General features: G+C 55.7%; 14 protein-coding genes across 14 annotated transcripts; 4 read left to right on the top strand and 10 right to left on the bottom strand.

The window, feature by feature from the left end:
• Positions 1 to 322: 322 nt before the first annotated feature.
• On the bottom strand, positions 323 to 2,266 carry SETTUDRAFT_170417 (carbohydrate-binding module family 35 protein; the record flags this gene model as incomplete). The annotated part of the gene is made up of 4 exons (XM_008022518.1): positions 1,586 to 2,266; positions 1,182 to 1,536; positions 949 to 1,132; positions 323 to 893 (listed from the first exon to the last, which is right to left on the bottom strand). The coding sequence occupies exons 1-4, from the start codon at positions 1,934 to 1,936 to the stop codon at positions 323 to 325; spliced, it is 1,461 nt and encodes a 486-aa protein (XP_008020709.1). The 5' UTR covers positions 1,937 to 2,266.
• A 618-nt stretch (positions 2,267 to 2,884) lies between these two features.
• SETTUDRAFT_152622 (polysaccharide lyase family 3 protein) lies at positions 2,885 to 3,834 on the bottom strand (the record flags this gene model as incomplete). Its single annotated transcript, XM_008022517.1, has 3 exons — positions 2,885 to 3,002; positions 3,051 to 3,374; positions 3,425 to 3,834. 3 exons carry the CDS (start codon positions 3,832 to 3,834, stop codon positions 2,885 to 2,887), a joined length of 852 nt encoding a protein of 283 aa, XP_008020708.1.
• A 1,276-nt stretch (positions 3,835 to 5,110) lies between these two features.
• Positions 5,111 to 5,941, top strand: SETTUDRAFT_85916 (uncharacterized protein; the record flags this gene model as incomplete). The annotated part of the gene is made up of 1 exon (XM_008022244.1): positions 5,111 to 5,941. One exon carries the CDS (start codon positions 5,111 to 5,113, stop codon positions 5,939 to 5,941), a length of 831 nt encoding a protein of 276 aa, XP_008020435.1.
• Positions 5,942 to 6,003: 62 nt separating this feature from the next.
• Positions 6,004 to 6,792, bottom strand: SETTUDRAFT_18215 (uncharacterized protein; the record flags this gene model as incomplete). The annotated part of the gene is made up of 1 exon (XM_008021868.1): positions 6,004 to 6,792. One exon carries the CDS (start codon positions 6,790 to 6,792, stop codon positions 6,004 to 6,006), a length of 789 nt encoding a protein of 262 aa, XP_008020059.1.
• Positions 6,793 to 7,107: 315 nt separating this feature from the next.
• On the top strand, positions 7,108 to 7,954 carry SETTUDRAFT_162238 (uncharacterized protein). The gene is made up of 2 exons (XM_008022516.1): positions 7,108 to 7,599; positions 7,700 to 7,954. The coding sequence occupies exons 1-2, from the start codon at positions 7,309 to 7,311 to the stop codon at positions 7,889 to 7,891; spliced, it is 483 nt and encodes a 160-aa protein (XP_008020707.1). The 5' UTR covers positions 7,108 to 7,308; the 3' UTR covers positions 7,892 to 7,954.
• Positions 7,955 to 8,079: 125 nt separating this feature from the next.
• Positions 8,080 to 9,079, bottom strand: SETTUDRAFT_162237 (uncharacterized protein). The gene has a single exon (XM_008022515.1). It carries the CDS (start codon positions 9,060 to 9,062, stop codon positions 8,226 to 8,228), a length of 837 nt encoding a protein of 278 aa, XP_008020706.1. The 5' UTR covers positions 9,063 to 9,079; the 3' UTR covers positions 8,080 to 8,225.
• Positions 9,080 to 9,281: 202 nt separating this feature from the next.
• Positions 9,282 to 14,366, bottom strand: SETTUDRAFT_40576 (uncharacterized protein; the record flags this gene model as incomplete). The annotated part of the gene is made up of 4 exons (XM_008022086.1): positions 9,282 to 12,496; positions 12,557 to 12,750; positions 12,815 to 12,876; positions 13,746 to 14,366. 4 exons carry the CDS (start codon positions 14,364 to 14,366, stop codon positions 9,339 to 9,341), a joined length of 4,035 nt encoding a protein of 1,344 aa, XP_008020277.1. The 3' UTR covers positions 9,282 to 9,338.
• A 498-nt stretch (positions 14,367 to 14,864) lies between these two features.
• Positions 14,865 to 16,130, top strand: SETTUDRAFT_18211 (uncharacterized protein; the record flags this gene model as incomplete). Its single annotated transcript, XM_008021867.1, has 3 exons — positions 14,865 to 14,905; positions 14,958 to 16,060; positions 16,093 to 16,130. The coding sequence occupies 3 exons, from the start codon at positions 14,865 to 14,867 to the stop codon at positions 16,128 to 16,130; spliced, it is 1,182 nt and encodes a 393-aa protein (XP_008020058.1).
• Positions 16,131 to 16,219: 89 nt separating this feature from the next.
• On the bottom strand, positions 16,220 to 16,681 carry SETTUDRAFT_18210 (uncharacterized protein; the record flags this gene model as incomplete). The annotated part of the gene is made up of 1 exon (XM_008021866.1): positions 16,220 to 16,681. The coding sequence occupies one exon, from the start codon at positions 16,679 to 16,681 to the stop codon at positions 16,220 to 16,222; it is 462 nt and encodes a 153-aa protein (XP_008020057.1).
• Positions 16,682 to 17,295: 614 nt separating this feature from the next.
• On the top strand, positions 17,296 to 19,012 carry SETTUDRAFT_133186 (uncharacterized protein; the record flags this gene model as incomplete). Its single annotated transcript, XM_008022514.1, has 1 exon — positions 17,296 to 19,012. The coding sequence occupies one exon, from the start codon at positions 17,296 to 17,298 to the stop codon at positions 18,874 to 18,876; it is 1,581 nt and encodes a 526-aa protein (XP_008020705.1). The 3' UTR covers positions 18,877 to 19,012.
• A 689-nt stretch (positions 19,013 to 19,701) lies between these two features.
• Positions 19,702 to 21,457, bottom strand: SETTUDRAFT_170410 (uncharacterized protein; the record flags this gene model as incomplete). The annotated part of the gene is made up of 2 exons (XM_008022513.1): positions 19,702 to 21,379; positions 21,427 to 21,457. The coding sequence occupies 2 exons, from the start codon at positions 21,455 to 21,457 to the stop codon at positions 19,827 to 19,829; spliced, it is 1,584 nt and encodes a 527-aa protein (XP_008020704.1). The 3' UTR covers positions 19,702 to 19,826.
• A 1,190-nt stretch (positions 21,458 to 22,647) lies between these two features.
• SETTUDRAFT_113346 (uncharacterized protein) lies at positions 22,648 to 24,252 on the bottom strand (the record flags this gene model as incomplete). The annotated part of the gene is made up of 2 exons (XM_008022512.1): positions 22,648 to 24,141; positions 24,210 to 24,252. Coding segments are annotated over 2 exons (1,536 nt in total), but the record flags the coding sequence as incomplete, so codon positions are not given.
• A 383-nt stretch (positions 24,253 to 24,635) lies between these two features.
• On the bottom strand, positions 24,636 to 26,324 carry SETTUDRAFT_40572 (uncharacterized protein). The gene is made up of 3 exons (XM_008022085.1): positions 26,157 to 26,324; positions 25,910 to 26,107; positions 24,636 to 25,863 (listed from the first exon to the last, which is right to left on the bottom strand). The coding sequence occupies exons 1-3, from the start codon at positions 26,233 to 26,235 to the stop codon at positions 24,707 to 24,709; spliced, it is 1,434 nt and encodes a 477-aa protein (XP_008020276.1). The 5' UTR covers positions 26,236 to 26,324; the 3' UTR covers positions 24,636 to 24,706.
• A 372-nt stretch (positions 26,325 to 26,696) lies between these two features.
• On the bottom strand, positions 26,697 to 27,177 carry SETTUDRAFT_162234 (uncharacterized protein). The gene has a single exon (XM_008022511.1). The coding sequence runs from the start codon at positions 26,962 to 26,964 to the stop codon at positions 26,728 to 26,730; it is 237 nt and encodes a 78-aa protein (XP_008020702.1). The 5' UTR covers positions 26,965 to 27,177; the 3' UTR covers positions 26,697 to 26,727.
• Positions 27,178 to 27,927: the final 750 nt, after the last annotated feature.

Genomic DNA, 27,927 nt, shown 5'->3' with positions numbered 1-27,927 from the left:
TCAAGCTCATCAAGCTCATCAATCAAGCTGGCTTGATACACCAAGCCAAGCTGAGTCAAGCCAAGCCAAGCTGACAGTTTTGCTTTTGCCTATCAAGCTGAGGCAAGCCAAGCTGGAGCTTGGCTTGGCTTGATTGTTGACATCTCTGCCATATACCTATAACGATGCACAAGAGATATACGGTCTTCAGTATTGCAACCTTCTTAGTTCACCAGAGATATGTAGTTGTTGTGTTGAACGGTTGGGGTAATACCATCTAAATCATATCGGGACATGAACAAACTCATCTACAGCTACAATGTGAGGATGATGTAATACCGCGTTACTCTTCAGGCGGATAGACAACAATACGATCAATATCCGCACCTTTGTAATCATGTCCGTTGTATAGACCGCCAATAGTAATAGTGTTGTGACTCCCCTTGTCCAAGTTTAACATGAGCGGGGAACTCAAAATGATGCCCTTGTGAGTATCTCGCTGGTACAGTGTCTGGAGCTCCTCCGTCTTGTTATTGACAATGACGCTCGAGATGCGACGAAGCTGCCATGTTCCATTGATGCGATCGGGTGTGCCACCCGGCTGGTCACCGAAGCCCATGTCGTCAGTATTTTGATAGTAGAAAGAGACCCATTGAGGCTTGCCGCTACCTTCAACGTTGTGAAAGGTAGCTTTGCTATCATTGCCGTAGATGCCCGTCACAATCGTCTTGTCGCTCGCAAAGGTGGCTTCTTGGTGATAGGCCTTTCCAGTCGTTGTCGCCTCCATGTTGTAGTAAGTAGTACCTTCAATCGGCGTGATTTCACCAGTCTCTACATTGAGATCATAGACATCATGCCATACAAGCTCGAGAGACTTTTCCTCTTCGTTAATCTCCATCGGAAGCCAAATGTACCTGCAAAACTTCAGTACACTATTTCATCAAGAGTCCAGATCGACAAGCTTCCTACCTCGATTCCCACAATGAATTGGAATCCCATTGATCTCCCATGTAAATATAGGTTGTCTTCTTGGTACCGTTGATTCGAAGGTTGAAACCCGATTGCGAGTTGAAAGTGCGCGTGTTCAAGGGTGCGATGATGAAGGGTTGCGACCAAGGACCAGAAAGTGAGTCAGCACGGAATGCCACCACATCTTAATCTAGTCAGTGATTTGCGCATCGCTACGAAGGAAACCATCTTACTATTTGGCCGATATCCCGTCTTGTGAGACATGAGGGCAAAGTAGCTCTTGTCTGTCTGAACGATGTTGGGGGCTTCCAGATCGTACTTGTCAAAGCGGTGAACAACCTCGTCCAACGCAGTTATGTTCTCATTGAAAGACGTGAGGTAAACATCCCGCCCTTCTCGGCGGTCGCCGTTGGAGTACTGCGCGTATGCACGCCCGTCTTTTTGGTCTACAAACATTCCAAAATCCTGCGACCAGTTTCCAAGAGGCGCCGTGGCATCGACATAGGTATAGGGCCCAGTAATGTTGTCGGAAACAGCGAGGCCTTGAAGAAGCTCTCCATATGTCCTATTATCGGCATGCCACCACATCTACACATGATCAGTCGAGCCCCCGAGAAGTTTTGGGTCGGTCTCTTACGTGGTACTGGCGAGTCGCCTCGCTGTAAACAACCTTGGGTCTTTGGATAATGTCTTCGTTTGAGATGTGCGGATGACCCTCAATTGGTTCCAGAGCAAGGCCATGAGGTTCCCATGTTACAAGATCACTGGAGCTGTAGACGCTCACACCACCACCCTCTTCTTGTCCTTGGACCTTGTACTCTCCAAACCAAAAGAACTTTCCAGTTCCAGCGTCTCTAGTTACTCCTCCGGCATGCGCATTCACAAGTGAGCCGTCGGTCGCTCTCCATCGCGCTCCTGGGACGATCCATTTTGCGGAAGTAGTTGCAGAAGCTAACACGAGCTGGCACAACAGCGTGCCGAGACGCATTTTGAAGTTGCAGAAGCGTGATCTGGGGGGTAACGAACATGCCTAGGTTAAACGGCCTGGACTTCATATAGCCGGTTGCACATGCACCAGTGTGTGCCGGCCAAGCAGCGGCGGGGCCTGATAACCCGAGCCCCCAGTAACATGGGCGGTACAAGACGTACAGCGGGGCTCTGCGCTTGTTCCGGGAACCGATCATCGCATTTCTCCAGGTTTCGACATGGCGCTACTGCCATATCCTGGTATGACCCCGTCGGTTGCCGGAAAAATAAAGACTCCAAGCTTGGCTGAGAGTGAGGAGATGCCAACACCACCGGCGCAGTCATGCAGGCCGCAACTGCTTCTAGATAAGGTAGCGAACCCGCATTGAAACGAATCATTGTTTGCTTGGAGATGTGCGCCAAGACGTGGTGTTGAGAGATTAAGAGGGGTGGCAGCTATGTTCCGGGGCAGTTTCAAGGTGGTGCTCGCTTAGGTACAGACCAGCGGTTGATGTCATCTTTGACTCCAACCTCGTTCATGTGCAGGACTGCACAGCCAGTCATTACTAGGGAGATGACTGAGCGAGATTGTCTCCGTGGGTGAATTCATGAGAGGCTTGGATCATCCTGATAATAGAAATACCATCAAGGTAAAGTAGATTAGGTCTGAAAGCCATGTACAGTAGATGTGTTACTTGATAAGAAAGTATTAACAACAAAAGAATATTGACAGAAGAATATTGACAGAAGAAAGGTCCGGTAGTTTTGAGGCCTCAACACACTGTGCCGACTGGGTATCGCATGCATGCTATGCAAGATTTAAACATGCTGATAGTATCAGTCGTTGCCCTTGATGCGCTTTCCAGAAGCGCAAGTAGTAGGCCTTGCCACCATACTGTATTCATTCTGGCACGCTGTCGCTGTCGCTGCATCTATCATGAAATTACTAACCCAACATCATGAAGCTTCTTTACATATCATACTCGGTAGGAGTTGACTCTACACGAGTTGGCTCGGCAGGAGCTGACTTAACAGGAGTTGGCTCAGCATAGGCCTTGGTGACGAGAGTGGTAGCGGCAGCCTGGGTACTGGTGGGTTGCACAGAAGTGCCAGGCTGATTTCCCGACGCTCCGCACTCTGGGAGCTTCTGGAGTTTGCCCTGCTCACCGTTGCATTGGTCCTGGGTGGAGATCCTCTCGCTTTTGCCGTTACCCTTGTCGACGCCCTTGTACTCTCCACAGACCATTTTGGTGCTTCCGCAAGAGCCGCTGATCGTTGCAGTATCACCGAAGTTGGAGTTGATGCCAATCAAGTCAGAGGTCAGGCCAAAGGCCCTGACATTCTCGACAATGACTTTACGGGGAGACTTCTTGCTGTTGTTGGTGCAGTCACCGCACGAGCGGTAGAGCTTACCGGCATTGACGACGGTGTAGTTGCGGATGGTAACACTTCCAGGACCACTAGAATCGCGTCAGTAACGTTTCATAGACTTGAGGCACGAGAAGCATACTTGTGCTGGACAACTTTGTCAATAGCGTTTTGTGCTCCCCCGCCGACAATGAGAGAATCACCAGGGCCAAGGATGGAGATTGCATCTTCGCAGACATCACGGAACCAGACGTTGGTCAGGTTGCAAGAGCCCAAGCAGTGAACGCCTTCAAGCGAGTCAGCACCAATAATGACATTGGAGATGGACGCGCCATCTTGGAGGATGAAAACAGCATTCTCGCTGCCAGTATCGTCATCCGAGTTGCATGGGTGGCCACGGTCGAACTCCTTGTTGCCAAAATCCTCGTATCCAGTGATGACGCTAGGCTTGGGCAGTGCGATGATGTCGCCAGATCGGGTAGGGATATCCAGAGTGTGCGCAGCCGCCATGTTGGCGACGAGCGATAATAAGAGAGCGACTTGGGAGATCATATTGAAATAGTGAAGTTATCGGTCAAGATGGTCCTGCAAAGGAGTCAAAGCTGAAAACGAATGTGATGAATATGCTGTATTTGAGCACAAGGGTGGAATTCAAGAATGGAAAAGAAAGGAGCGACTGGATGGCCTTGTCGAAGCTGGGAGGCCCGCTTGTATTTAATGTTGACATGCCACATCTTGTATGCACGGTGCTTGGGTCACGAACGATTGTGGATACGAAGGTGATCACCATTTGGTAGAAGCCGTGAAATTACTGCAGCGGCCAGACGTGCAAAAAGGTGGACTTTAGCAGCTAAGGGCCAAGACGCTACAGAAGCGTGTCCCGTTCTGCCTTGTCGTTGTGTGCGATACGTGCGGTGGCTGTTGAAGAATGAGTTGTGGCTAGGATGTCTCTGCTCAACCCAACCGCATCGCCACGTTAACTTGTGTATCTCAGAATGCATGTTGGAAGACCATGTATGGAAAAGTCTCTATTTCTTGTCATCGTCAACTGAGTTTGGCCTTGGTGCCGGTTGAATGAGGCGCGCGACCAAAACGGACACAGCCACAGGTTGTTATCAAATCATCCGGAGCTGGCAGCGGGTTCCTGGGCATCATTTCAACACTGACTTGGCATTCCGGCCAGAGCATGAAGGTTCGTTTCCAACGTGCGGCGCTTATTTAGAGTTTTTGCGTCGCGGCAGAAGTGACATGATGCTAAAATCTCACCCATATGTTCCTGTCAAGAGTATCCTGGTACCTCGGTGGTTTGAAGATAATGGTACCATTGTCGCGGACGAGATGACGGCTGCCAGGACGAGCCGTTGCGGGTCGCTTTGTTGGGTGGTGGATTGATCTGCTTCCTGTCTTGGACACGTTCTGCGTGCAAAGCAAAGTCGGCAGCTAAGTCGGCGTAGGCTAGCGACCCTTGCGCATTGCTGTGTGCATTGGCTGGAAGGTCGGAGACGCATAGGCAATTTCAGCGGTCGGATGATTGCATCCAATGCGTTGATGCAACAATGGAGAGCGTAAGGGATATAGTGCCGCACATGGCCGTGGCGGTTGAATTGTCATCTGGCGTACGGACGTACTGTGGACGAGGGGAGTAGAGGAAGAGGCGAGGAAGGGGGGAGCGGAGGGGGAGCGGAGGGGCGGGGGCACGGACGTCCACACAGGATTTCGGCGGGGCCAAGTCTTGGCAGCCCGAAGAATTTCCAGTCCCGGCCCAGCACCTCGTCGACTCTGCGCCAGCGACAACACACGCGCCCCAACACCGCCATCGCCGCCCACCATGTCGTCGATGCGAAATGCCGTCCAGCGGCGCAACCACAAGGAGCGCGCGCAGCCCCTCGAGCGCGAGAAATGGGGTCTTCTCGAGAAGCGCAAAGATTACAAGCTGCGCGCAGCCGACCACCGCGAAAAGAAGGCCAAGCTCAAGATCCTGAGTGAGAAGGCGCGCGACCGCAATCCCGATGAGTTCTCGTTCAAGATGATGTCGTCGCATGTGGACAAGCAGGGCAGGAAGGTGGCGGACCGTGGCAACAAGGCGTTGAGCCTGGATGTCGTCAAGCTGCTCAAGACGCAAGACGCGGGGTACATCCGCACTATGCTCCAGGTTACGCGGAAAGAAAGAGAGGAGCTGGAGCGGAAGCTGGTCATGGAGGAGCAGGGCGAGGTGCGGGCGTTGAAGGACGGGGAGCGGGCCAAGCAGGGCAAGCACAGGGTTTTCGTTGACAACGAAGACGAGCAGGACGAGTTCGACCCGGACACGTGGTTTGGACGTGGCGAGCAGATGCCTCGGCGAGCAGAACCGCCCACCTTTGGCGACCTCCAAGACGAGCTATTACAAGACGAAGAAGCACCTACGCAGCAGTCCAACACGCTGTCCAAGAAGCAGATGGAGGCACAGGAGCAAGCGCGGCGCGAGGCCAGGAAATTCCGCAAAGACCGAGAGCGCGCCCTGGAAAGGACCGCCTCGAAACTGCAAGGGATCAAGAGGCGGGAACGCGAGTTGATGCTCGCCGAGGAGGAGCTGGAGTTGCAGCGCGCCAAAATGAACAACACAGTGGGGGGCGTCAACAAGCACGGCGTCAAGTTCAAGATCCGCGAGCGCAAGCGCTGATACAAAGAAAAGACTTGACTTGACTCTGCTCGATGTTGAGCATTCGGACATGCAGAGAGACACTATAGTCTGGCAGGCATCCTCATTGCGCCATCCAAGCGCAACACGGTTCCGTTCAACATGTCATTACCAATGCACTCTACCACCAACCTCGCAAATTCGTCGGCTTGTCCCGGCCTCTTTGGGAATTCCATGCTGTTCTCCAGGCTCTTCCTGACTTTGTCGGTCATCATGCGCGTCATTGCGCTATCGAACATGCTCGGCGCTATCGTCACCGCCCGAATGCCATACTTTGAAAGATCGCGAGCGAGAGGGAGCGTGAGGGATGCAACGGCGCCCTTGGAAGCTGCATATGCGACCTGGCCCATTTGTCCGTCAAAGGCGGCCGAAGACGCAATCATGATGATGACGCCGCGGGAGCCGTCGGCGTCGGCAGGAGGCGCAGTAGTTATATGCGGTAGTGTCTGACGGATCAGATCCAGCGTCCCTCGCAGGTTGACGTTTAGTACGAAATCAATGCTCTCGATGCTCAGCGGCTCATTCTTCTTGTCAATGATCAGGCCTGGCAGTCCAACGCCTGCGCCTGCTACCACGCCTCCAATGTGCTTTCCTGTCTCCTTGACCCACGCGACTGTTCCTTGCACTGCTGCGGTGATGGCCTGGGTATCCGTGACGTCTGTTTCGAAGAACTTTGCGCGGGCGCCAAGTTCAGACACGATTGTTGATCCGTTGTCGGCGTTGAGGTCGAGCAGGGAGACATATGCGCCTTGTTGGTGGAGCGCGCGTGCTGTTGCCAGACCGAGGCCAGACACGCCGCCGCTTATAAGAAATGTGCGGTCCGCAATCTTCATCGTGTGGATTGTTTTAGCAGTAGTGATGGTGACCTGTGTCGTGTGAAAGAAACGGAGCTCCTGGCAGCCGCAGCAGCATGTGAAGTCGTCGCAGCGACGGGCTATTCCTTACCCACCCACTGAACGTGAGCCTCGGCTCATCAGCAGACGCTCATCGGCACCAGCGTTGGCTGAATCGCCGACCGCCAGCTTTTGCCTGCATGCTCCGTATCCGCTTTAGGGCCTTGTCGGATGCCTGCTCCTAAGTAATCGTATCCGTCTTGACTTTGAACCGCCCTACCACACGCACTGGAATTCCCCCCTCATCGGAGGCCCGCACCTCCAACACCCAATTGACCACACGCACGCCGGGAGCAGCGCGCATTGAAACACAGCTTGCTGTTGCAACTCTTGCCCCGCACGCCCTAACTAGCCCTGCACAAAAGACGCAGTGTGTCGCCTCACCTTCACCTACTCGTGTACATGGATAAAGGCAACCAACCCTATATAGAGTACTAGAGAAGCCGGCAAACCACAATGACGGACCGCATGATAGTCGGCACCAACGCGCTCCCCAGCAACCCGACGCCGCTGTCGGCCCCGCAAGAACAGCAAGTCCGCGACCTGTACTACAAAAACGTGCGAGCCAAATGCGCAAAGGAAATCGAAACGTTTGCCTCGTGCGCGCTCGGCCGCACATTCACCATGATCTATGCGTGTCGACAGCCGCGCCTTGCCATGAACAGCTGTATGCTGCAGTACCAGAATCAGGATGAGTTGGACAAGGCGAGGGCCGAGTGGTTTGCGCTTGCGGGAGAGAGAAAGAAGGTATGCCTCCCCTCTCTCTCTCTCTTTCTTTCTCTCTCTCTCTCTTGTCTCGATCTTCTTTCTTCTTCTTCGTCGTCGTTTGTGTGCTGATAAATACCAGGCCAGAGAAGAGCATCAGAGGAAATTAGAAGACGCCAGGAATAAGCACAAGGAATGGTGGAATCTAGACGAGCAGGGACGAACAACTGGCAAGAGGGCGGAGCAGGTCAATGAGGCGGGGTTGAGGCGGCGCGAGGAGAATCGCGTCGATGATAGGGGCGTTACGAGGGGTGGGATATATCGGGGGACGTGATGGGATGCGGTGCGTCCACATTGACACGTCTATCAGAGACAAAAAGAAAAGAAACAGCATTTGCATGGCGTTTATTGTGCAGCGAGGGGGGTAGAGACGACAAAAGGCATTTGTAGGATCAGTACGTGTAAATACCTAGGAATCGCCATTTTGGAGAGCGCAACAGTGCAGACTGAGCCGGTCCAGCTCTGGTATATAAATACGGACTAAGCATATCTCTCTCAACGCCGTGAAATGCTACATAACCACCAACGCCTGTCTTCGCAGTTTCCCCCGCTGCCACTGCTGTGGCTGCTCATCCCATCATCCCCCACTCGTCGTTGGAAGAGGTAGATTAGCCATTGTTGCCCTGATTGAGACCCATGGCCTCTTCGAATTCATCGTCGTCCTGGTCCTCGTCTTCCATGCCCCCCATGGTCGTATCCCCTCCCTCCCCGCCTGCTGTGTTTGCATTTCCATTGACACCGCCGACGGGCCCTCCAAAGCCTGCAGCGCTCGCTCCTACATCATCATCCATATCCACATCCTCATTGCTCTCTTCAATGTCTTCCTCCCACGCGCCCTTGACGCCCCACCCCACCCCGGTAAAGCAGTACCGCTCAGGTGGCAACCGGATCCCAAACTCGCGGTCCACGCGCGGCAGTGCAATGCGATTGCGCTCGAGCGCAACCTCGCTCATGAAGTCCTTGCCGAGCGTGCCTTGAAAGGTGCTGGCGGCGCGCGCCCCGACCGCCGTGCGCAGCGCATTCAGCGAGACGCCGTCTTCTCCACCGTCGGCATTTGCGCCGCTGCGTTTCTTGGAAGCGGATGTTGTGGGCAGCGGGGGCTCGTAAGACAGCGCATCAGACAGGATCGACGAAGTGTACCGATAGGCAAAGTCGAGGAGTTGCAGGGGCACGCGCTCCGTGTAGGCGTGTACGCCCATGTTGGCCAGGATAAGATGGATGAGGCGCGCATCGCGGGGGCGCTTGCTTGCCCCACTGTCCTGCAGTGAGGTCGACGGAAAGGCTGCGCTCATGCTGCCCGGGGGATTCGACGGCGCGCCGTTGGATGGTTGTGACGGTTGCGATGCTGCTTGTGGCTGCGTGGGGGGGCTGAGAGTGGGTGCGTTCGCAGTCGCTGGCGGCGTGGAAATGCCATTCGGCACGTTTTCTGCGGCTGGCGAAGCCATGTTGCCTGTAATGTGACGTGGGCGCGCGAGGTTGCGGGCAGCTCGTCGGGCGTGTTGGTGAAGTCGCCAAAGCCGCACGGCGCATGCAGTGCTTGGCATGCGGCTTGGGGTAGGCAAGTACAGAATCCGGGGAAACGTCACACCAACGCCAGGCAGAGCACGAGCGACCAGCCAAAGAGGGGAAAAAAAAAATTTTTTTCATGAATAACATGTGCATGTGCACTGCATTGGTATTGGAAATGCTGACTTTACTCGAAAGAATTCGCTGTGCAAAGACTATACCTTGTCATGTTCAGCAACCATATCCTCCTCGTCCCCAGTTGCTTCACTAGTGATGCTCTCATGCAAGCTCGGCGTCTTATCCTTCTTACCAATTCGCTTGATAGATCCCCACATACTGGCCTTGTCTTTGGAAGTACCAATGCTTGGACTGTTGCCTACACTGTCTGAGCTTTTGCCCAGACCAAAGAAGCCGCCCGAGCCTTCCTCTTCCACTTCGTCTGGAGTTCCGGGTATGTCGCCAGCCTTGCTCTTAGAGAAGAGGCCACTTTTTTTGCCAAAAGTCAGGAATTGGTTGGTGCTGCCCTTGCGCGTCAGTTTCTGCATGAACGACTCTTTGCCTATTGAGCCTGCAGCATCTGAAGCAGTATACGAAACGCTGCGCTCGAGGGTTTCACATGGAGAGGTCTCAGATACGTCGACAGTGGAGATGGAGGGAGTGTCGCGCGACATGCGCGAGTCCAAGCGTGGAGAAGTCGCTTCGCGGGAGTCGCCAGCCTCCGAAGGAGTATGCTTGTCCTTGCGTGACGCTTTCTCAGCCTTGTCCGCCTTGGCCTTCTTGTCCTTCTCCTCTTTCTTTTCCGCCTTTTCCGCCTTTTTGGCCTCCTTCTCGGCTGCCTTTTCTGCAGCCCGTTTGGCCTTTTCGGCCCTGTCTTCTTCAGTCTTCTTGCCCAGCTGGAACATGGTGAAGCTTGCCGCTGCTGGGTTGAGTTGCTTCGGTGGGGTGGGCGGAATCGGTGGAAGAGACGAGCCCGAAGGCTGGCCCGGCATATGAGAGGCAGACGACTGCGGCCGGGTGCCAATTGGCGCCTGAGTAGGCGAGCGCGTGTTTGAAGGAAAGTCCAAGACGTCGTCATGCATGATATCTTCGTTGATCAAGTTGGCGCCAGGCCCATGCTGCACGGAGGGCCGACGAGATCCTAATCGAGACCATGAGGCCGTGTTGGTGTTGTTGACACTCCAATCCACTCCGAGAGGGCTGGCTCTGGCGCCAAAGGCATCCACATTCCAACCAAACCGCGTCTGGCTTTCTGTTGAAGGTCTCGGCAGAGCCGTGCCTTCTCCCGAGTTTATCGAGCCCTGGCGGGGTGATTCTGGCCTCTGATGCATGCCCAGCATGGAGCGCAGCCAGGGATCATCCCCCTTTGCACTGCCAAACATGTTGAAAGGGCGCTTTCGAGTAGCTACATGTTTCGGACTATTGGTGGACTCGATGGGCTGCGTCTTGGTGCGGATGAATGCATCATACCATGAGCCTTCTGAATGGCTGCCCCGGCGATGTGGAGCCCCCAGCCCATCCAGGCCGTGCTCTTGGCGAGGAAGTGATTGGCTCTGTGACGGCTTCAGTGATCCCAAAGCAGGGCCCTCGTCTGAAAATGTCTTGCCGCGCGCCCGATTGAGCCCAAAGAGTCCGCCGAACCGACTGGTCTGGGGGTTCATTTGGAACGAGCTCGACGTGGAGTGAATAGAGCGTTTATCGCTGTCCACATTGAAGTCATTACTTGGCTGGATTGATAGGTCGCCGGCACTCTCCCTCGGGCTAGCAAAGGCAGGAGGAGACTGGCTTCGTGGTGAAGCTGGCAGGCTTGAATTTTGTGCAGAGCGCATTGTGCCAGGGGCGCCAAGGCCAGGTAGGACATTCCTCATGTGCGGTGAAGGATTGTGAGAAGAAGGGGCCTGAGGCGGACCTGGATCATCGTCTTCGTCTTCGGTCAGCCCCAGGTCGTCTCCGAACAGGCCTGCTGGAAGTAAAGCACCGGCCGTGGGGCTCATGGGCGCTCCTCCAGTCAAGCTATCCAAGTCGGTTTGCGAAAACGAAGTGCTGTACGTGCGAGGAGGCAAGGCCATGCCGTTTACCGGGTTGAAGTAAGGAGTTGGATTGGCAAACGAAGGCGAGGCGGTCGTTGGAATGCTGTTAAAGGGTGCTGAAGAAGTATGGACAAAGCCTCCCGTGGCGGCCGAAAGCAGGCCTTCGCGCATACTGAGTGGTCGAGCTCGTTGACTGTTCCGCCTGACTGGGCCCATTTCGGGGATCGATGGTCCTGAGAAGAGCTGGGGCTGGCTCAAACGACGTTGCTGCATGTACGCCAACCTAGTGGCTGCGTCTTGATGAGCCCTCTCGGCTTCGGCGTATAGAGCCCAGGCCTGGGCATACTGCTGTTGCAGCAAACCAAGAGTCATCTTCCATCGGTTGTCCTCTTCCTTTTCCGCGTTGTCGGGGCCGTCTGGCGCTTCTGCGCCCTCCTGGCCTGCTTCCAGCTTCTTTCTTTCCTCTTCGAGGGCCTTGATGTGGGTTCCCTTCTCGCGGATAGCATCCTCCAAGAGCTTGTTGGCCTGGGTTTCCTCTGCGTATTTTTCCTTGAGTTCCTGGATGCGCTTTTCGGACGCGGCTTGGTACTCGGCCTGCTCCTTCTTCATCTTCTCAGCCGTCTCGCGGAGTTCAACTGCTTCGCGAGTCCACTTGGCAACATCGTCCTTGAGCTTCTTCCTCTCTGTTTCTTTCTGTCGGAAGATCTTCTCTTGGTGAGCGCGCTTGGTCTGGGCGGCGGCATTTTGGCGCTCAAGGCTGGCTACTTCTTTGCGCAAATCTCGGCTGGCATCCTCCTTTTCCTTGAGTGCAGCCTTCTTCTCGTCACGCTTGTCTGTGAGGATTGCTTTTTGGGTAATGAATTCCTGGTCTTCATCCTGGATCTGACGCTCCATGTCGTCGAGCTCACGGCGAAGGCCGTCCAACTTTTCCGTCAGCTGGCGAATAGAATCTGGGCCTTCTGGCTCCTGAGGAGCTCGCCCCTGCTCATGCGACGCGGGCGAGGGCCGCCTGCCGATATCCGGGCGCCTCATGCGAGAAGTGCTGTTGCTGTGCTCGCGCGTCATGGGGGGCGCGGCGACGGAGGTAACCACGTCGGCGAGGGACTTGTTGGGGCGGATGATTGGGGTGGGGGTGTAGTCATTGTCGTCGGCGGGGGTTGGGGCATCTTTGGGAGGATGCGGGCCGTAAAAGTCGTCCGAGTCGGCGGGCAATGTTCGGAGGCGGATGGGGACGCTGGGGGCCTGGAAGCTCGACGAGTTGAGCGTGACGATGCGAATTGTGTAGTGGTGGTCAGGCTGGAGGTTTTCAATGGTGATGGACGACTCCTGGGGCGATATGTCGCCAACTGCAGCAGCGGGTTAGCCGATGTGGCGGGCACGAGGGTGGCGGCATGCGCGAGACGTACTGTCGATGCCGTTGATGCGAATGACATATTTCAGGACCGAGGTGCGCTGGTCGGGGGGCTTCCAGTGCAAAAGAAGTCCGTCGGCCTTGATGCCAGCGAGCGAGACGAGCGGGGCGACGGGGACTTCGAGGCCGAGGACCTGGACCAGCTTCTCGACGGGCTGGGTGAGGACTTGGTAGGCGCGGAAAGCGACCCTGGGAGGGGGAGGGGGCGAGGTCAACGACAGCGCGAGCACGTGTTTACAGCAGCCATGCATACCAGAAGAGAGCGAAGACCAGGCAGGAGGTGCGAAACCAGCCGGACGAGGAGAAGAGCAGGGCCTCGATGTTGTAGCGAGCGACGTCGGGGGGCCAGTGCAGGGCGTGGGCGGGGTCGGAGAACATGGCGGCGGGGCGGACGGGGTGAAGAGGGTGGAGCGGAGAGAGAGGGCGCGCGCGCAGGGAAGTGAGGGTTGGGTGGTGATGGCAATGAATGGATGAGTGGGTGGGTGAATGAATGGATGGATGGATGGATGAAGATGTGGAGCAGCGGCGGGCCGAGAGCGAGAGCGAGCAGCGAGTGCGGCCGGGGCGCGCGACAAGCATTGTGGCCATGTCTTGGCTGCACCGGGGCTTCCCTGCCCACTCGACCACGACTGCGACTGCGACTGCGACGGCAGCCGCCGGCCTCGGCATGACGCCGCATCGTGTGCAGCACGCGTTGAGCATGAGTGCGAGTGCGAGTGCGGTGCATGCAGTGGTGGGCATGCACAGGAACTGGACCTGGTACTGTGTGTACATGTACAGGTGTGGGCGTATGATGTATGCTGCATGTTGCCAAGGCCGGCAAGGCGGGCGGAGAATGCATCATGCACCCATGCATAGCCAGTTACATGAGCCGCTACCACGACCACTACTCCAGCACATGTAGGACACATATGGATACACCTCGTAGGGCTGGCTGCATGGCCGGCTGGCTGGCTGGCTGGCTGGCGGCGGCGCGTGGGGGGGCTGCAGAGATGGGCATGAATGCTCACAGCACACATGGTTTGGCTGAGCCCTCAACATTCCCACCGCAATGCCATGCCATGCCATGCAACACCACCAACACTTGGATACGCATGCCCCGCGCCCCCCCCCATGTGCCTGCCAAAGAGCGTCCCATCCATCCACCCATCCATCCATCCATCCATCCATCCATCTCCATCCACACCCATGCTGATCTGCAGAGGCCCCCTCTCTTGTGGCTGCGAGGCGTCAAAGGTTTTGGCAAAGCCGTCCTTGACCGAGGGCATCGTCACGTCGGTGCTGGCTCTGTGCATATGGAAGCCCGACCAGTCGCCCGACTTGGGGCGGTCGTATTCCGAGTCGTCGGCATGCATGTTGTCGACGGGTGGCATGGACATGGACATGCGGCCTCTCCTGGTTGCGACACCGGTGCCGTCGAGATCAAGCGGCTCGGGCTCGTCGAGGGGGCGGTCCGAGGCCATTTCGGCAGCCTGTTGCTCTGGACTGGCAGCGGGCGAGGCTATGGGCGACGTCTGCATCTCTGCGGGAATGTTGTGCGATGTCTCGAAGACAAAAAAGGCCTCGCCGCCCTCGCCCAGCTTCATCGAGTAGTCCTGCAACTCGCCATTGACGCGGAACTCGACCTTCTTGTCCGAGGGGCGCAGTATCTGGTACTTGCCGAAGCGGACGTGGAAGGGCGAGCAGGCCAGGCTGCCATCTTGGTGCTCGACGACGATGGTGTCGATGGCGCCGCTGAGGGTGGCGGGGTTGATTGAGTTCCAGCCCTTGGAGACGGTTCCCGTCAGAGATCTCACGTAATTCATCTTGAGGGCGTGGGAGCGGGCGTGGGAGCGGGCTCGGTGGCGCCGGGCGTGGTGGGAAGTAGGGAGCGAGGGAGAGGGAGGAAGCAGCAAGTGTCGGGCGTCTACGTCAGACGGGTTTTGGCGGCCAGCTGAGGCGAGGCGAGGCGAGGCGAGGCGTGGTGATGCGATGCGCTGGGCTGCGCCGCGATGCGGGTGTTTGGAAAGCGCGTGCGTGCGTGCGTGTGTGTGTGTGTGTATGTGTGTCGGGGCCCAAGGCAGTTGGTTCAGGGCCTTCACATGCCAATGGGTTTGGTCGCGGGCGCTTTGGCCGAGGGAAGCGGGCGCTGGGGGCAGCGGGCGGAAGAGGGCGTGGGAGTCGAGGGCGCGCGCGCACGCGGGAGAAAAGGCGAGGCTCCCGGGGCTACTTTGGGGATATCAATATCGTCAGCGGGGCGGCCGCCTCACAGACGTCAGGAACGTCAGGTTGGCCGGGGGGGGGGTCGACGTCAGGTGCCGGTCATGGGATGGCGGCTGGCCGGAGAAAGCGGCAGCGAGGGCGCGTGTGCATGCAGTCTTGCTGGAATAGGAGGAGGATGCCACGGCATGGAACAGGTCGACGCGCTCAGCCAGCCCGCCGCCTGTGTCGCCCAGTGAGGCCCTCGCCCGTGCCATCAAGCTGTCCAAGAAGCTCTTTACCTCCAACATCCCAAACAAGGTGACCGAGACGGGCGACCTGGAACTCGACATGACGGGCTACAAGAGCAGCGAGGAGGATGCCCTGCGCGCCGAAGTCATCGCCCGCCGCATCCTGTCAGACGAGCTTGCCGGCGACTACGATATTGGCGCCTTGATCGGCGCTGATGAGAACGGAAACCTGTGGATCTATAGCAGCGAGGAAGCCAAGGCAGCAGCCATGGCCAAGACTGCCATGAACGTCCTGAACGAGGGCGCTCTCCAGTCGGCCGACGCCCTGTCGGATCCTGGCTACCAGAGCGACAGTGGTCGCAGCGATGACACGGCCCAGTTTCCTCGAGTCCACCGAGACTCGGATAGTGCACTCGGCATGTCTGCACCGCACTCGCCCGAGGCGCACAAGAACGAGACCAAGACGTACGCAAAGACACTGCGCCTAACGAGTGAACAGCTCAAAGCCCTCGACCTCAAGCCAGGTGCCAACACGATGAGCTTCACGGTGAATCGTTCCAAGTGCGAAGCGTACATGTTCTACTGGAAGCACGATGTGCCCATTGTCATCTCGGACATTGACGGCACCATTACCAAGTCGGACGCCCTCGGCCATGTGCTCAATATGATTGGCAGGGACTGGACTCACCAGGGTGTGGCAAAGCTCTACACGGACATTGTCAACAATGGATACAACATCTTCTATCTGACCAGTCGCTCTGTTGGACAGGCCGACACGACAAGAGCCTATCTGAACGGCGTGGTGCAAGACAACTACCGTCTTCCCAAAGGCCCAGTCATCATGAGTCCCGACCGCACCATTGCCGCACTTCGGCGTGAAATCTATCTCAGGAAGCCCGAGGTGTTCAAGATGGCCTGTCTTCGGGACATTATGCAGCTGTTCAACAAGCCGCCGGGCCAGACGCCTTTTTACGCCGGGTTTGGCAATCGTTTCACAGACGCGCTGTCATACCGCTCGGTCAACATTCCGTCGACGCGCATCTTCACCATCAACTCGAATGCTGAAGTCAGTCTGGATGTGCTGTCGCTCAACTCGTACAAGACGGGGCTACACAACAAATATCTACCGCTCTGGGATGAGCTCCATAGCCTTCCTTGCCAACGCCGAATCCATGCCATGCTATGCAATCAACAAAGTCAAATCAATCCCCCCCCCCCTCAGCCCACATCTACCTCTTCAGCTGGCCTCGCCCAGCCGGCATCCCATCTCTGACGCCTAATGTTTGCAAACGTTCTGCAGCATGGCCCACCCGGTCATGTGGCTCTATAGTCCGGCTTGTACGCCCCTCCGAGTCGTCGTCTTCTGAGTCATGGTCTTCCTCATACTCGTCCCCGTCCACATAGTCACCACCTTCTACGCTTTCCATGATGGAGTCGCCCATGCCCCCTTCGTCAAGCGAGTCCCGCGACATGTAGCTCCCCTCCAGGTCCTCGCCCATTTCTGACCTCTCGTCTTCGCTGTGCAGACTAGCCGCTTCCGTGTCATCGTCCTCGTCCTCGTCTTCACTGTCGGTGAAATCCGTAATGTCCAGAGGCGGGTCGCGCCAGTAGTTGAAGTCGGTATATGCCTCGCCTCCCGCAGGCACGAGCAGCCCGACTGGCGGGAAAAAGTGGTCGACAATTTCTCGCATGCTGGCATATATGTTTGTGATAGTTTTAACCAGATTTTCTTCCAGGTCCACGGTTGCCATTGGCTGCATGCATGGTGATGGGCTTGCCCACATGGCTCCAGCATGTACTATGTATGTATGTATGCGTGTATGTACACGAGGGAGAATGGTGCGGGCCTAGTCTGCTGCATGCGGACACCGGATTACTACGAGTACGTAGACTCAACGGGTGGCGTGGGGCATGATTCACGACGAAAGCTTAATGGGCAGCTGAGCACAGCAGCATGTCGGGCCGACGTGGAGCGATAGAGTGCTGGATGGACCCTTTGCCTTTTGCACCAATCACGCGCCACATGGCGCAAATTAACCGATGCATATGCAGCCAGCCCAGCCAGCGCCCGAATGCGGCAGGAACTAGAGGAGAAGAAAATTATTTCGACAACGCTGCCCGTTAAGGCAAGCACGGGCCGCCCACACGTCCGCTTGCCCACAGTCTCATGACCATCACGGTAATGCTCCTCCTCTCATCATCATCATCACCATATCATGTCGCCGTCGTCGTCGTCGTCGCTTCTTGCCTGCCACTACTGCTGCGCTGAGCCTCCTCTCTCTTCCCTGCACGCCTACTCGCCGCCATGAAGACACCATCACCGCTGCCGTTGCCGTCCTCGCGTTCGTCGGTCATTATTACTGCCGCACCCCCAGACCGTGATTACCCCGCATTGCCCGATACGAACACGACCAAGCCACTTCTGTGGCGGCTTTACGTGTCGCACATACTTTCGACATGGAACGCGCGCACCTTTGAGTTTGGCGCCATCATTTTCCTCGCTGCTATTTTTCCGGGAACTCTTTTCTTTGCCTCGTGCTATGCCTTGTGTCGCTCCGCCGCCGCCGCCGTCCTGGGTTCCTGGATAGGCAGCCAGGTCGATCGCAAGAACAGACTCCATGTCGTCCGCCAGAGCATCGTCTGGCAAAGACTGTCTGTCGCTACCTCCTGTCTTGTTCTGGCGTTTCTGCTGGCTGCCGGCGAAGAAAAGGGACTCACTGCCTATGCCCTATTCGCCGCCAGTGTGCTCCTGGCATGCGTAGAGAAACTGGCCTTTGTCGCCAATACTGTTTCCGTTGAAAGAGACTGGATCATTGTCGTCTCCGATAGTCTCCACGCAGACCGCCAGCAGCTGAACAGTGTCATGCGGAGAATCGACCTCGTCTGCAAGCTCGTTGCCCCAGTCGGCATTGGCCTCATCGAGGGCTACTCCACCCGGCTCGCCATCGCCGTCGTCTTTGTCCAGAATGCCATCAGCGTGCTCGTGGAATACTATGCCATAGCGCACGTCTACGCGGCAATCCCAGCCCTCGCACGCGGAAAAGAGCCCGAGCACCCTGAAACACGAGACAGCCCAGTGCAACAGTCTGACCACCAGGCTACCGTGTCACACCCTGGTCCACGTCGCATCCTCGTTAATATAGCATCGCACCTCCGACCGTGGAGCAATTATATACAAAACCCCGCCTTTCTGGCCTCCTTTTCGCTGTCCCTACTATACCTCACCGTCCTCAGCTTCGCGTCGCAAATGACGACGTACCTCCTCACCCTCGGCTTCACCAGTACCCACGTCTCCATCATGCGCCTTGTATCCGTAGCCCTCGAGCTATCCGCCACGGTCGCAGCCCCGTGGCTCATGAACAAGATTAGCGCTGTGCGCGCAGGCTTGTGGTTCATCAACGAGCAGCTCGTTTCCATTGCCCTGGCCATCGGCCTCTTCCTCTGGCTAGACAACAAGCCCATGCTCGCCGGTGCCGCCCTCGTCCTCGGCGTCTGCTTTTCCCGCCTTGGCCTCTGGGGCTTCGACCTGTGCGTCCAGTACCTCGTGCAAGAAGACACGCCAGAGGCCACGCGCGGCTCCTTCTCCGCCATCGAAATGTCGCTGCAGAACCTCTTTGAGCTGGTCTCGTTTGCCACGACAATGGTGTTTTACCGCCCCGTGCAGTTCAAACTCCCCATCTTCATCAGTGCTGGCGCCATTGCCTCAAGCGCTGCCTGTTTCGCGGGATTCGTGAGGAAGAAGAGGGGCCATTTGTTGCACACGGATAGGTGCTTTAAGCGAATGGGCAAGACGGGCCGGTACGAAGTCCTACCTACGATTGAGGAGGAAATTGAATTGGAAATGGACGACGTAGACAAGGATGCGGGAATATGTTACCGGCACTAAGTTGAAAAGAAAAAAAAAAGTTAATACTCTAGTCATTTTGTTTAGCCTGAATTGTTCATGTATGCTTTCATCGCCGTTATCGGTCCTTGGCTAGGCCCTTTTCTGTTCTTCTTTGATAGGACCGGTTCGGCTATAAGTACCAAAACTACTACTTCGCACAGCTACATCGCTAAACCGCTAGCACGATACCTGACAACGAAAACCACTCTCCCAAATGTATTCCGTGGTTGGCAACTCGAATCCTCGAATCTCGCTACCATGCTAGGTTCCTGCCGCCTTAATCTTTGTATGATTTTGGCATTGCATCGGTTCTTTCTTTTTTTTTCAACGAGACTACATCTACAATGATATCGCAGGACCCATACCATGACACTCTTTGCTCGCATCCACGCTTTTTTTTTCTTTCTACATTTCAACCCCCTTGGTAAAGCAGGGGAAAGTATACATTTGAAAGATGAGTATGACGTTGTTTATGGAATACCTTGTTTCTCCATAGTAAATCTCATTACCATGTCGCTGCACAGCGAACGACACGTCATGGCACAGAGTTGGAATGACCATTTTCATGGCGTAGTACCCAAGAAACTCTAAGTAGAGATGCTCATGCATGACATACGTACATACATACATACACACATACATACATATTCAATGTGTACCTGGCAGGTAATAGGAGCCTGTTTAAGTTTGTCAATCTATAATCATAAGTGATATCCCTCGTCCTTTGCGATAAAACAGAAAATCATACATACATACTCAATACACTTTCATATAATTGACACTGCATGTTTTTTCTTCGTACCTCAGAACAACGCAAAAGGCTTCCCTCAACTCTGTTTCACTTTCTACACTTGATGCGGAAACCACATTTCGATTCGGTATTAGTTGAACAAGAGACACTTCTGAACATGCAATGTAACAAGGTCCTCCTCCTCCTCCTCCTCATCCTCTCACAACTTGGCACAATACGTCTGCACAGGCACAATGCCACCACTCCTATCCGGCGGCTCCCTCATCGACACTTCTCTCGTGCGCGCCAAGCTCTCCAGCTCGTCGAGCCGATTCAGCGTCGCCTTGAGATGGGCCTCGAAGCCCGGCTGCATCACGACATCGCGAAACGCATTCTGCATGGGCACCGAGTCGGCGCGCACCATGCCATGAGCATCAATGTGCACCACGTTGATGTGGTCAAACGGGTGCACGAAATCCGCTCTCGTGATGATCTGGCGCGCCTCGTGCAGCGGCATTTCCGGCAGAACAAAGGCGTCCGAGGTGCGAGGGTGTGTTTCGCGGAGCACCAGTGCGCGTGCGAGGATAATGGCCGCGGCACAGTATTTCTGCTGCTCCTCGACGTCGTCGTCCATCGAGTCGCCCAGGATCCAGCAGTTGTTCAGGAACCAGGATTTCTCCCGCCGATTGATTTGCGCACACGTTCCCAGCATGTCGTGCGATTTGGCGACTTGGTTGAGGAAGATTAGGCGGCCGCCGACTTGGGCATAGACTTGGTCGAGGATGCTGCATGGCGTGTCTTCGTTGTGGTACCGCGCTCGGTACTGCTTGAGGGCCTTGGTGACAATGTCCTTGCGCACGTCGCGTATGCTCATGACGTGCATGTTGGTCGCGTGTGGCGTCAGGCGCTCCAGCGTCCAGAATTCGTCGGATGTGAAGACGGTTGTGACGAGCTCGTTGCCCGCCCAGATCTCGGCCCGCTGCTGTAGGATCTCCAGTAGATGCCTGCCTGGCTCGTCGTCCTTGAACAAGTGCACGTTGTTGATAATCATGAGTAAGGGCTTTCCGCGGCGTTTTCTCATCGACAAAGCTACTTTTTCCAGCTGGTTCAATGCCCGCTCAATGTCCAGAAGCGGTGAGCTGTCTCGCGGACCCCTGATACTGAACAACCCCCCAATGTAGTCTTCGTGAAATTCATAGTCGATAGCCTTGCCCAGTCGTGTGCGGAACACCTCCAGGTCATTATGCGCTTCCAGCATAGCAATACCATCGCCATTGACCTTTCTCATGGATTCCAAAAGCAGCGCGCGTTTGCCAGTACCTCGCTCACCGATAATGAGATAGTATCTTCCTCTTGCTTTTCCGCTGACAATGTCATCGACATCCTGCTGCTCAGCTCTTGGAACCCAGTATTCTCTCTCAATAATCTTTTGTATCTGGTCTGGCTCGGTACCGTACGCCACGCGACCAAGGGCAACTCGCTCTTGCGAGCTGTAGCCTGTAGCAAAAGCATTTTCAATCTTCTTTGCCACTGTCCTTTTGTAAAATAGGCTGTAGGCATAGCCGCCAAGGCCAAGCCCAAATAGCGATATCAGAGCAACGGTGCTGCCCTCGAGCACGCTCCGGGCAAATTTACTCCGCTCTTGCTTGGCTTCATCATGCTCTCCACCTTTCTGTGCATTATTGGCTGGCGCATTGTTGGCCAGGGGCTGCAAAAGAAATGGAGTAGAGCGAAGGCGAGTGGGGTGTCTGCCGAGGGGCAAGACAAGCCATCCTGAGATTGTGAGCTCCTAGTCCAAACTAACGTGAGAAGACACCTACCGCGTCCAGCACGTTGGATCGAGCGTCTCATTGGTCTTGTAGAGAATGACTCGAGAGATCAGGTGTATGTTCCTAGGCATCACGCGTTCGACATGCGTGAGCACGACCGCCCAGCCAAGGCGTGCTGGCTAGGCGCTTGACGCGTTGCCGCACAGCCGAGCATTTTGAGCGGGTCAGTAACGAGTAAACACGAGTGAAGCGGCGTTTTCATGAACACATGTCCAGGACACTGGGCGAGAGGAACTGGAACGGACGTCACGCGCCAGGTCCTCTGATACTTCGCACGTCATGCGGGGATACCTAGGCAAAGGGTTGGCGCTAAGTCACCATGGCGTGGCAACGTCGTAGCTTAACCTGACCCCAATCCCACCCATCCGAGCGTGAACTATCATCTCAAAACACTACAAAAGGACCGGTACCAGAGTCATGTAGCCAGCCACTAATAATGGCGTTCTGTGCCCAAAGTACGACAATATCTCGTCCTAGCTCGATTCAAGGCTAAACACGTGCGCTTACGGAGCACCGATATCTCAACGTCACAGCACCACGACACTCGTAGATATCTCTTCCATGTCCACTCTCTTTTCTCAAAACAAGTTTCCTATACTCTAATAAAAATGCATTTCATCCCCATTACACTCGCCCTCACACACCGTGCCTGGCCCCCGAAGATAAATTCTATAATCTCATGTATGCATGTAAGAGCCCGTGGTATCATCATCTATGTAAATAAAACGCTCAATTGCAAAAAAGCAAAATCTATCAACACTCTAACTAAAGATAAACAACAAAAAACACAAGGGTGACAAGAACCAACCAAAAAAAGGAGAGTCTAAATCTAGAGGCCATAGCCCCTCAACCATCTCAGCTCCCTCGCCTGGTGCTCCAGCGCCCTCCTCATCTCAGCACTATACTCTCTCTCCCTAACCTTTTCGCCCGCATCATTGCCCTGCTGCTCCAGCGCATCCTCAAAGACATCTCTTTCAAAAGGTGGTTCGCGGCCGAATCCCAACATACCGAGTTTCCCGTCGCCAGTCCAGAGAATCAAGTTGTTGGCGCCCAGGGCTTCGGTGGTGGTGGTGGACGATGAAGCGGAAAGTAGAGAGGGGTTTACGGTGGGTAAGATCTTCTGCACGATGTCGCCCCAGCTGGCTTCCGTGTCGGCGTGTGCACTGACGAGTTGAGATTGCAGGGCTGGTTGGCACGGCGAGCGTTGAAAGTCGTTGATGTTGAATTGACGCACGGGGGTGGAGCCGTCGCGCTCTACCCACTTGACGTTGCCGTCGCCATCGGAAAAGACGAGGCGCGTGCCGTGGGGCGCGACAGAAAGCAGCTTGGAGCTACTGGCTGTCTGTCTGTTCTGATAGTAGGCTTTGTGGTTGATTGTCGTGCGGCTATCGCTGGAATTGATGGACAGCGTTGGCTCGCCCGAGAGGCCGTATAGCTCGAGTGAACCTTTGCCTTTGTATTCACCCGCCGTAATGAGAGTGTGACCAGGAATCGACTTGACTTCGCGTAGCAAAGCAGGCGACGAGTGTGGTCGGCCAAGGCGGAAGTCTTGTGGCACAAAGGGATACGGTATTGCGGTTAGACTTGACAGTCGTGCGCCAGAGTGCACGGTACCGCGGAGTCGGGGAAAGAACCTGCGGTCAAAGTTGAGCATGCTGGTAAAGCGACCGCCGACCCAGATATCTCCGTTGCCGTCCCACTCCCGGGCTGTGGGTAGGTGTAGAATCGAGAGGGCGCCTGGCTGCGAGAGTGACACATGGCCGCCAAAATCGCCTGTTTCGAGGCGCGAAAAGGACGTGTCCGTTGAACCACCAATGAGTTCGCATCGCACCGAGGATGCGGCCTGGGGAGGCTTTCGCGTGTCGTGAAGATGCAGCGTCCAGTTTGTCCCGACCGTCAGCGGCGTGCGGTGATGGGCTTCAGACAGAGCGGTAATGGGAAAGGGATATGGGGTCCGCGAGACGACCTTGAGGGTATTGAGGTCGACTTCGTTCAGCGTGTTCTGCACGGCGAAGAAAGCCTTGTTCAGCTTGCTATCGATGCTCACACACTCGACAGCGCCCGTCTCTGTCATGATGGCTTGGCTCTGGGTCAGCCTGGTATCCAAGTCCAGGTCCGAGCCCTTGGCCGGCAGCAGGCCAATGTCGCTCTTGGCAACAATCTTGCCCTGGTGGTCGCTGCTCGCCGACGCATCCCATATGGTGATGCTGCCGTCATCGAGGGGTGCAATGAGCTTGTCGGCCAGCCCGTCGCCGTCAAACAGTATGCCTGCGCCTGTAGCCTCTCTCCTCGGATCGCCGTCGTCTCTCACTTCAGTGCCCGCATCCTGGAACCAGCCAATCCTCTCCTCGGCATGTCGCTGTATAAAGTCCTGGTACCAGTTGACCTTTTCGGCAGGATAGCTCGGGTCCCAGTTCGCGATCAAGGCCTGCCTCCGCTTCTCCCTGCTGCGTTCGTGCTGCGCGTCGGCGCCCGGGGCATCCTCGTCGTGGACCGAAGTGTCGAAGGTGTTGGACAGAGTGTCGGCAGCGCGGATCAGCTCAGCCAGGCGCGGGTCAATGTCGGCCGAGAGTTGGAGGCGGCGGCGGCGGCGCTCAGCAGCCGAGTGCGAGAAGCAGAGAGACTTCCACAGATTGTTGTCGCGACACAGATTCAGCCAGTGGCGGTTGATGTGCTGGAGGTTGGCCAGCTCCGAAGGCTCGAGGTCTGCGACGATGGTCAGAGTGGGCGTCGGGCAGGGTGCATGCATGTCTACTTGTTCGCCGGCTACCTACACGAGATGATGTGGAGCACCAGCTCGTCGGGGAGGTGCTGCATCTTGGCCCAAATGTGCTGGACGAGACAACGACTTGCAAGACGGCACGACGAGGCTGTAGAGCTAGCGAGGAGCACGGAATCGCGGATGCGACACGGTCATGGTGGACATTTGTCGAGCGCCCTTTGAAGACGCGGGCTTACGACATGGCTCCCCCCACACAACCACACCACACCGCCCTGCCCAGCCCTGTCACGTGCACGCGCATGTACAAGTAAGCATAGCGTTGCTGCAGACACTTAATATGCATATTAGTCTTGGCGGCTGTAAGCAAATGCCATCGTTATTACTATCCAGGGTCGCTGATACCCATCATCACTACGTGTACGCTTCTCGCACCCAGGGTATTCTCCATACTATGTACAAAAAAAAGGAAAAATAAAACACCAACGCCCCCCTCGTCATGCATACGTAGTGTCCATTCATTAAAAGAAAAAGCTCTCATCAATGCTCTCGTCAATGCTGTATCTGCTTTTCCACATCCTCCGGCGGCGTCTTTACAGTTGGCATCTCGGTCGCTGCTGGCGTTGCCATGTGCTGTTCTTCCTTTTCCATAACTGGCGCCACGCTTGTATCCGCGAGTTCGCTCACGTCTGGGTACGCAAAGGCCGTTTGGGTATGCCCCGGCGAATATTGGGGTGGCACACTGTCCCAGGTGCTTCGGTCCGTGTGCCCATTGCCACCGCCGATGCCAACTACGTCCGGCCCATATGGCGTGGCCTGTCCAGGCGCGAATCCGTTTCCTGACGCTAGCTCTGCATGTCCATGGATGGTCGAAATGGGCCGTCCAGCGCCTACAGGGTTGCCGTCTATTTCAGTCGCTGCGGTATTGTGGTTCTGGTGGGTCTGCTTGCTATCCAGTCTGCCTGCAGCAGCGCCCGCAAAGTTCGAGTTGTCGCCGTCCATCTCAGCCGTTTGCTGGTAGGGGTTGGCCTTTTGTTGGCGACGCTTTCGGAGCAACCAAAAGAGCACTCCAATCAACGCAAGACCAATGGGAATGCCCACTGCGCAGCCAATAATCAAGCCAAGATCCGAGTTTGAGTCTTTATTGTCATCCGTCTTTCCGTCGCTGCGCGTAGGGCTGGCACCCGGAGTAGGCGTAATGATGCTTGTGATTGGCACACTGACGATTCCCCTAGAGCCCGACGAAAGACTGAACGACACCGTCGTCACCGGTTTAGCAGTCGAAGCCGATTCAGCGATTGCAGTTCGATCCCTCGAAGTCGCTGAGGAGGGGGACGATGGAGACGATGGAGACGATGGAGACGATGGAGACGATGGAGACGATGGAGACGATGGAGACGATGGAGACGACGGAGAGCCAGAGGATGCCGATGCGCCTGAAGACTGGGGCGCCGATGTTGCTGCCGGTGAAGGTTGGTTATTGCCGCTACCACCAGTCGCTTGGCCTATGATTCTGGCCAGATTCGGTGCATTCGCTGCCATGTTGGAGCCAACCGTGGCATATGCGACCCCATTTGGCAGGCCAAAGAAGGGACGCGGTGATGGCGACTCTTTACAGCAGTTTACATGCACATTATCTGCGTTGCAGCACCATTTTTTGCCGTGGTTGGAGCACTGTGTGATGGATTCGCCGCCAAAAGCTGTCATACCTGATACCTGTCAGCGGGATTGGACGCGCGACTCGAACCGCCTTACCATAAGTGCAAAGGTTGGAAGGACAGCCATCCGCCTTCCAGCTCTTGTCGGTACAGCTGTATCGGCCATAGAGGTTATTGGGCGGATAGTGACATAGGCCATTGTCGAGACATTCCCAGTTTTGAGGACAACAGGCTGAGCCTTTTGCAGACGAGCAGGGCTTCTCGGTATCTGGGGCTTTGCTGCCATTTGCATAGTCTGTCAACGGTTAGTTGCGACTCGTATCTGATGCTTACAAGGAGCTTACAGCACTGGTCGTCGGCAACCACGTGTGTCGCCAGAGCAGCGACAACAGCAGCGCGCCACCACATCATGGCAGAAGGCATGCTGCTGATGTTGCTCACTGGCAGAGTGCTACCGCGGATGCGCCGACTGAATGCGTGTCTGTCCAAGTCGAATGTGGAGCAGCGCAAACGGAAAGGACACGCAGATGTCGTGAAGGGAGGATCAAGGTGTCCACTCGGACAAAAACACTAGTAGGTGAAAGAGTGAGAGTGAGACAGGGAGAGAGACAGACAGACGGGATAAGCATAGCTGCACGACAATGGCATACGGGCTTTGCCCGCGCCGTTTGCACGCCGTCAAGCCCTGTCGTCGGTGCCGGGTATACACGACAGGGCCATGACCGCACGAGGGCGCTTTCACCCGTGCAACCAATGCGAAAAGCCCATTCTGCTCTAGTTGCCGGTCACGGTGAGGTCATCGGAGTATACCCGTCGGAGCCCTGCACACGAGCACTAGCCTGGGGCAGGCCCGTGTTGGTTGGGAAAGGTTTGGAGTGGGAGCTGCCGATGTGGATGTCTTGTGCATCTGTTCTCTCAGCAGCGGCCATTGCGTCTTGAAACAGACGCGACCGTCTTTCCATTACTTACTGAGGCCGGCGACATCGCTTGTCCGTGGAGTCGTGCAATACGAGCGTCGAGCCAACGAGAGCAAACACCATGATGTAGTGGTAGGCCAGAGGCAAGAAAACAACCAAAAACCGGGCTGGCGAGGCAAATCCGGTGCACCGCGCCTGACTGGACCTTGGTTGCGCATAGCAAAAAACCCCCCATGCAGTTATCCGACTGTTAATATCGAGTGACGTGTGGTGTTCGGTATAGCAGTGTCTGTATTACCATGCCGTTGATTGTCCTTGTTGGCCAAAACAACAGCATATTCCGCGGAAGGCCCCCTTTTTTGCGCATTTGCATGCTCCTTCTCTCCCTTCTCTTGCTGATGCTCAAAATGCGAACGCCTTGCGAGAAAGGCGATGCAACGGTATGCAAGGGGGGGTGTGTGTCATCACCTGAAGATCGCCATGGGGAAAGGCCGTGTTAAAGTGGGTGTAGGCCGTATCACGGCGAAAAAAAAGGACGCTGGACGGCTGGTTGGCTGACAGTGGCGGCGACGGTGCAAAGCGGCAGAGGAAGGTTGCGAGAAGGTTGCGAGAATTCCAAAAAAGTGGCGCTACTGTACGGAGGTGCCTCACAAAAGTTTTGTCCCACGCTAATCTCGGCGCTTCGGCATAACTCTTCTTGGCGCAACTCCCACCTTTGAGCTGAGTAGCTGTACGATTTGTCTGTATCTATCGTTACAATGTCTCCTAATACTGATCCTTACACCCGCACCTTAATTGTGGCGTTAAAGTCACCTTCTGTTGGCAAGTCTACATCACAGATCTCTGAACTTACTGATGTTCATCCTCGTACGGTCAATCGTATCTATAGTAGAGCTATTGAGGCTGGTTTCGAGCCAAACGTTCTCCCTCTTAAGATCCTCCCAGAGCACGTACAAGACGCCCCTCGCTCTGGCCGACCTTCAAAGCAGACGGATAAGGTAAAGGAGCAGATAATCCAACAAGTACGACGTGATAGATACGGACGAGAGAAGAGCTGCGCTGACGTTGCTGGTGCTCTCAGTCTTCAAGGAGTCAATATATCACGCACTACAGTCTGGAGAGTATTAAGAGAAGCAGGATACAGAAAGACCAAGCCGACGAGGAAGCCTGGACTGACACAGGAGATGAGGAGTGCTCG

This window comes from Exserohilum turcica (assembly GCF_000359705.1).
Source record: "Exserohilum turcica Et28A unplaced genomic scaffold SETTUscaffold_1, whole genome shotgun sequence".
NCBI lineage: Eukaryota > Fungi > Ascomycota > Dothideomycetes > Pleosporales > Pleosporaceae > Exserohilum > Exserohilum turcicum.
Note: the sequence above shows the minus strand (reverse complement) of the source record. Positions and strands in the feature narration are given on the sequence as shown.

What these genes read in the sequence shown, in the direction of transcription:
- SETTUDRAFT_162238 (XM_008022516.1), top strand. Translation starts at nt 7,309, where the DNA reads ATGACGGACCGCATGATAGTCGGCACCAACGCGCTCCCCAGCAACCCG. An exon ending in TTGCGGGAGAGAGAAAGAAG is followed by an intron (nt 7,600 to 7,699) that starts GTATGCCTCCCC and finishes GATAAATACCAG; the next exon opens with GCCAGAGAAGAGCATCAGAG.
- SETTUDRAFT_162237 (XM_008022515.1), bottom strand. Translation starts at nt 9,062, where the DNA reads ATGGCTTCGCCAGCCGCAGAAAACGTGCCGAATGGCATTTCCACGCCG.
- SETTUDRAFT_40572 (XM_008022085.1), bottom strand. Translation starts at nt 26,235, where the DNA reads ATGCCTTCTGCCATGATGTGGTGGCGCGCTGCTGTTGTCGCTGCTCTG. An exon ending in GGTTGCCGACGACCAGTGCT is followed by an intron (nt 26,108 to 26,156) that starts GTAAGCTCCTTG and finishes AACCGTTGACAG; the next exon opens with ACTATGCAAATGGCAGCAAA. An exon ending in TTCCAACCTTTGCACTTATG is followed by an intron (nt 25,864 to 25,909) that starts GTAAGGCGGTTC and finishes GACAGGTATCAG; the next exon opens with GTATGACAGCTTTTGGCGGC.
- SETTUDRAFT_162234 (XM_008022511.1), bottom strand. Translation starts at nt 26,964, where the DNA reads ATGGGGGGTTTTTTGCTATGCGCAACCAAGGTCCAGTCAGGCGCGGTG.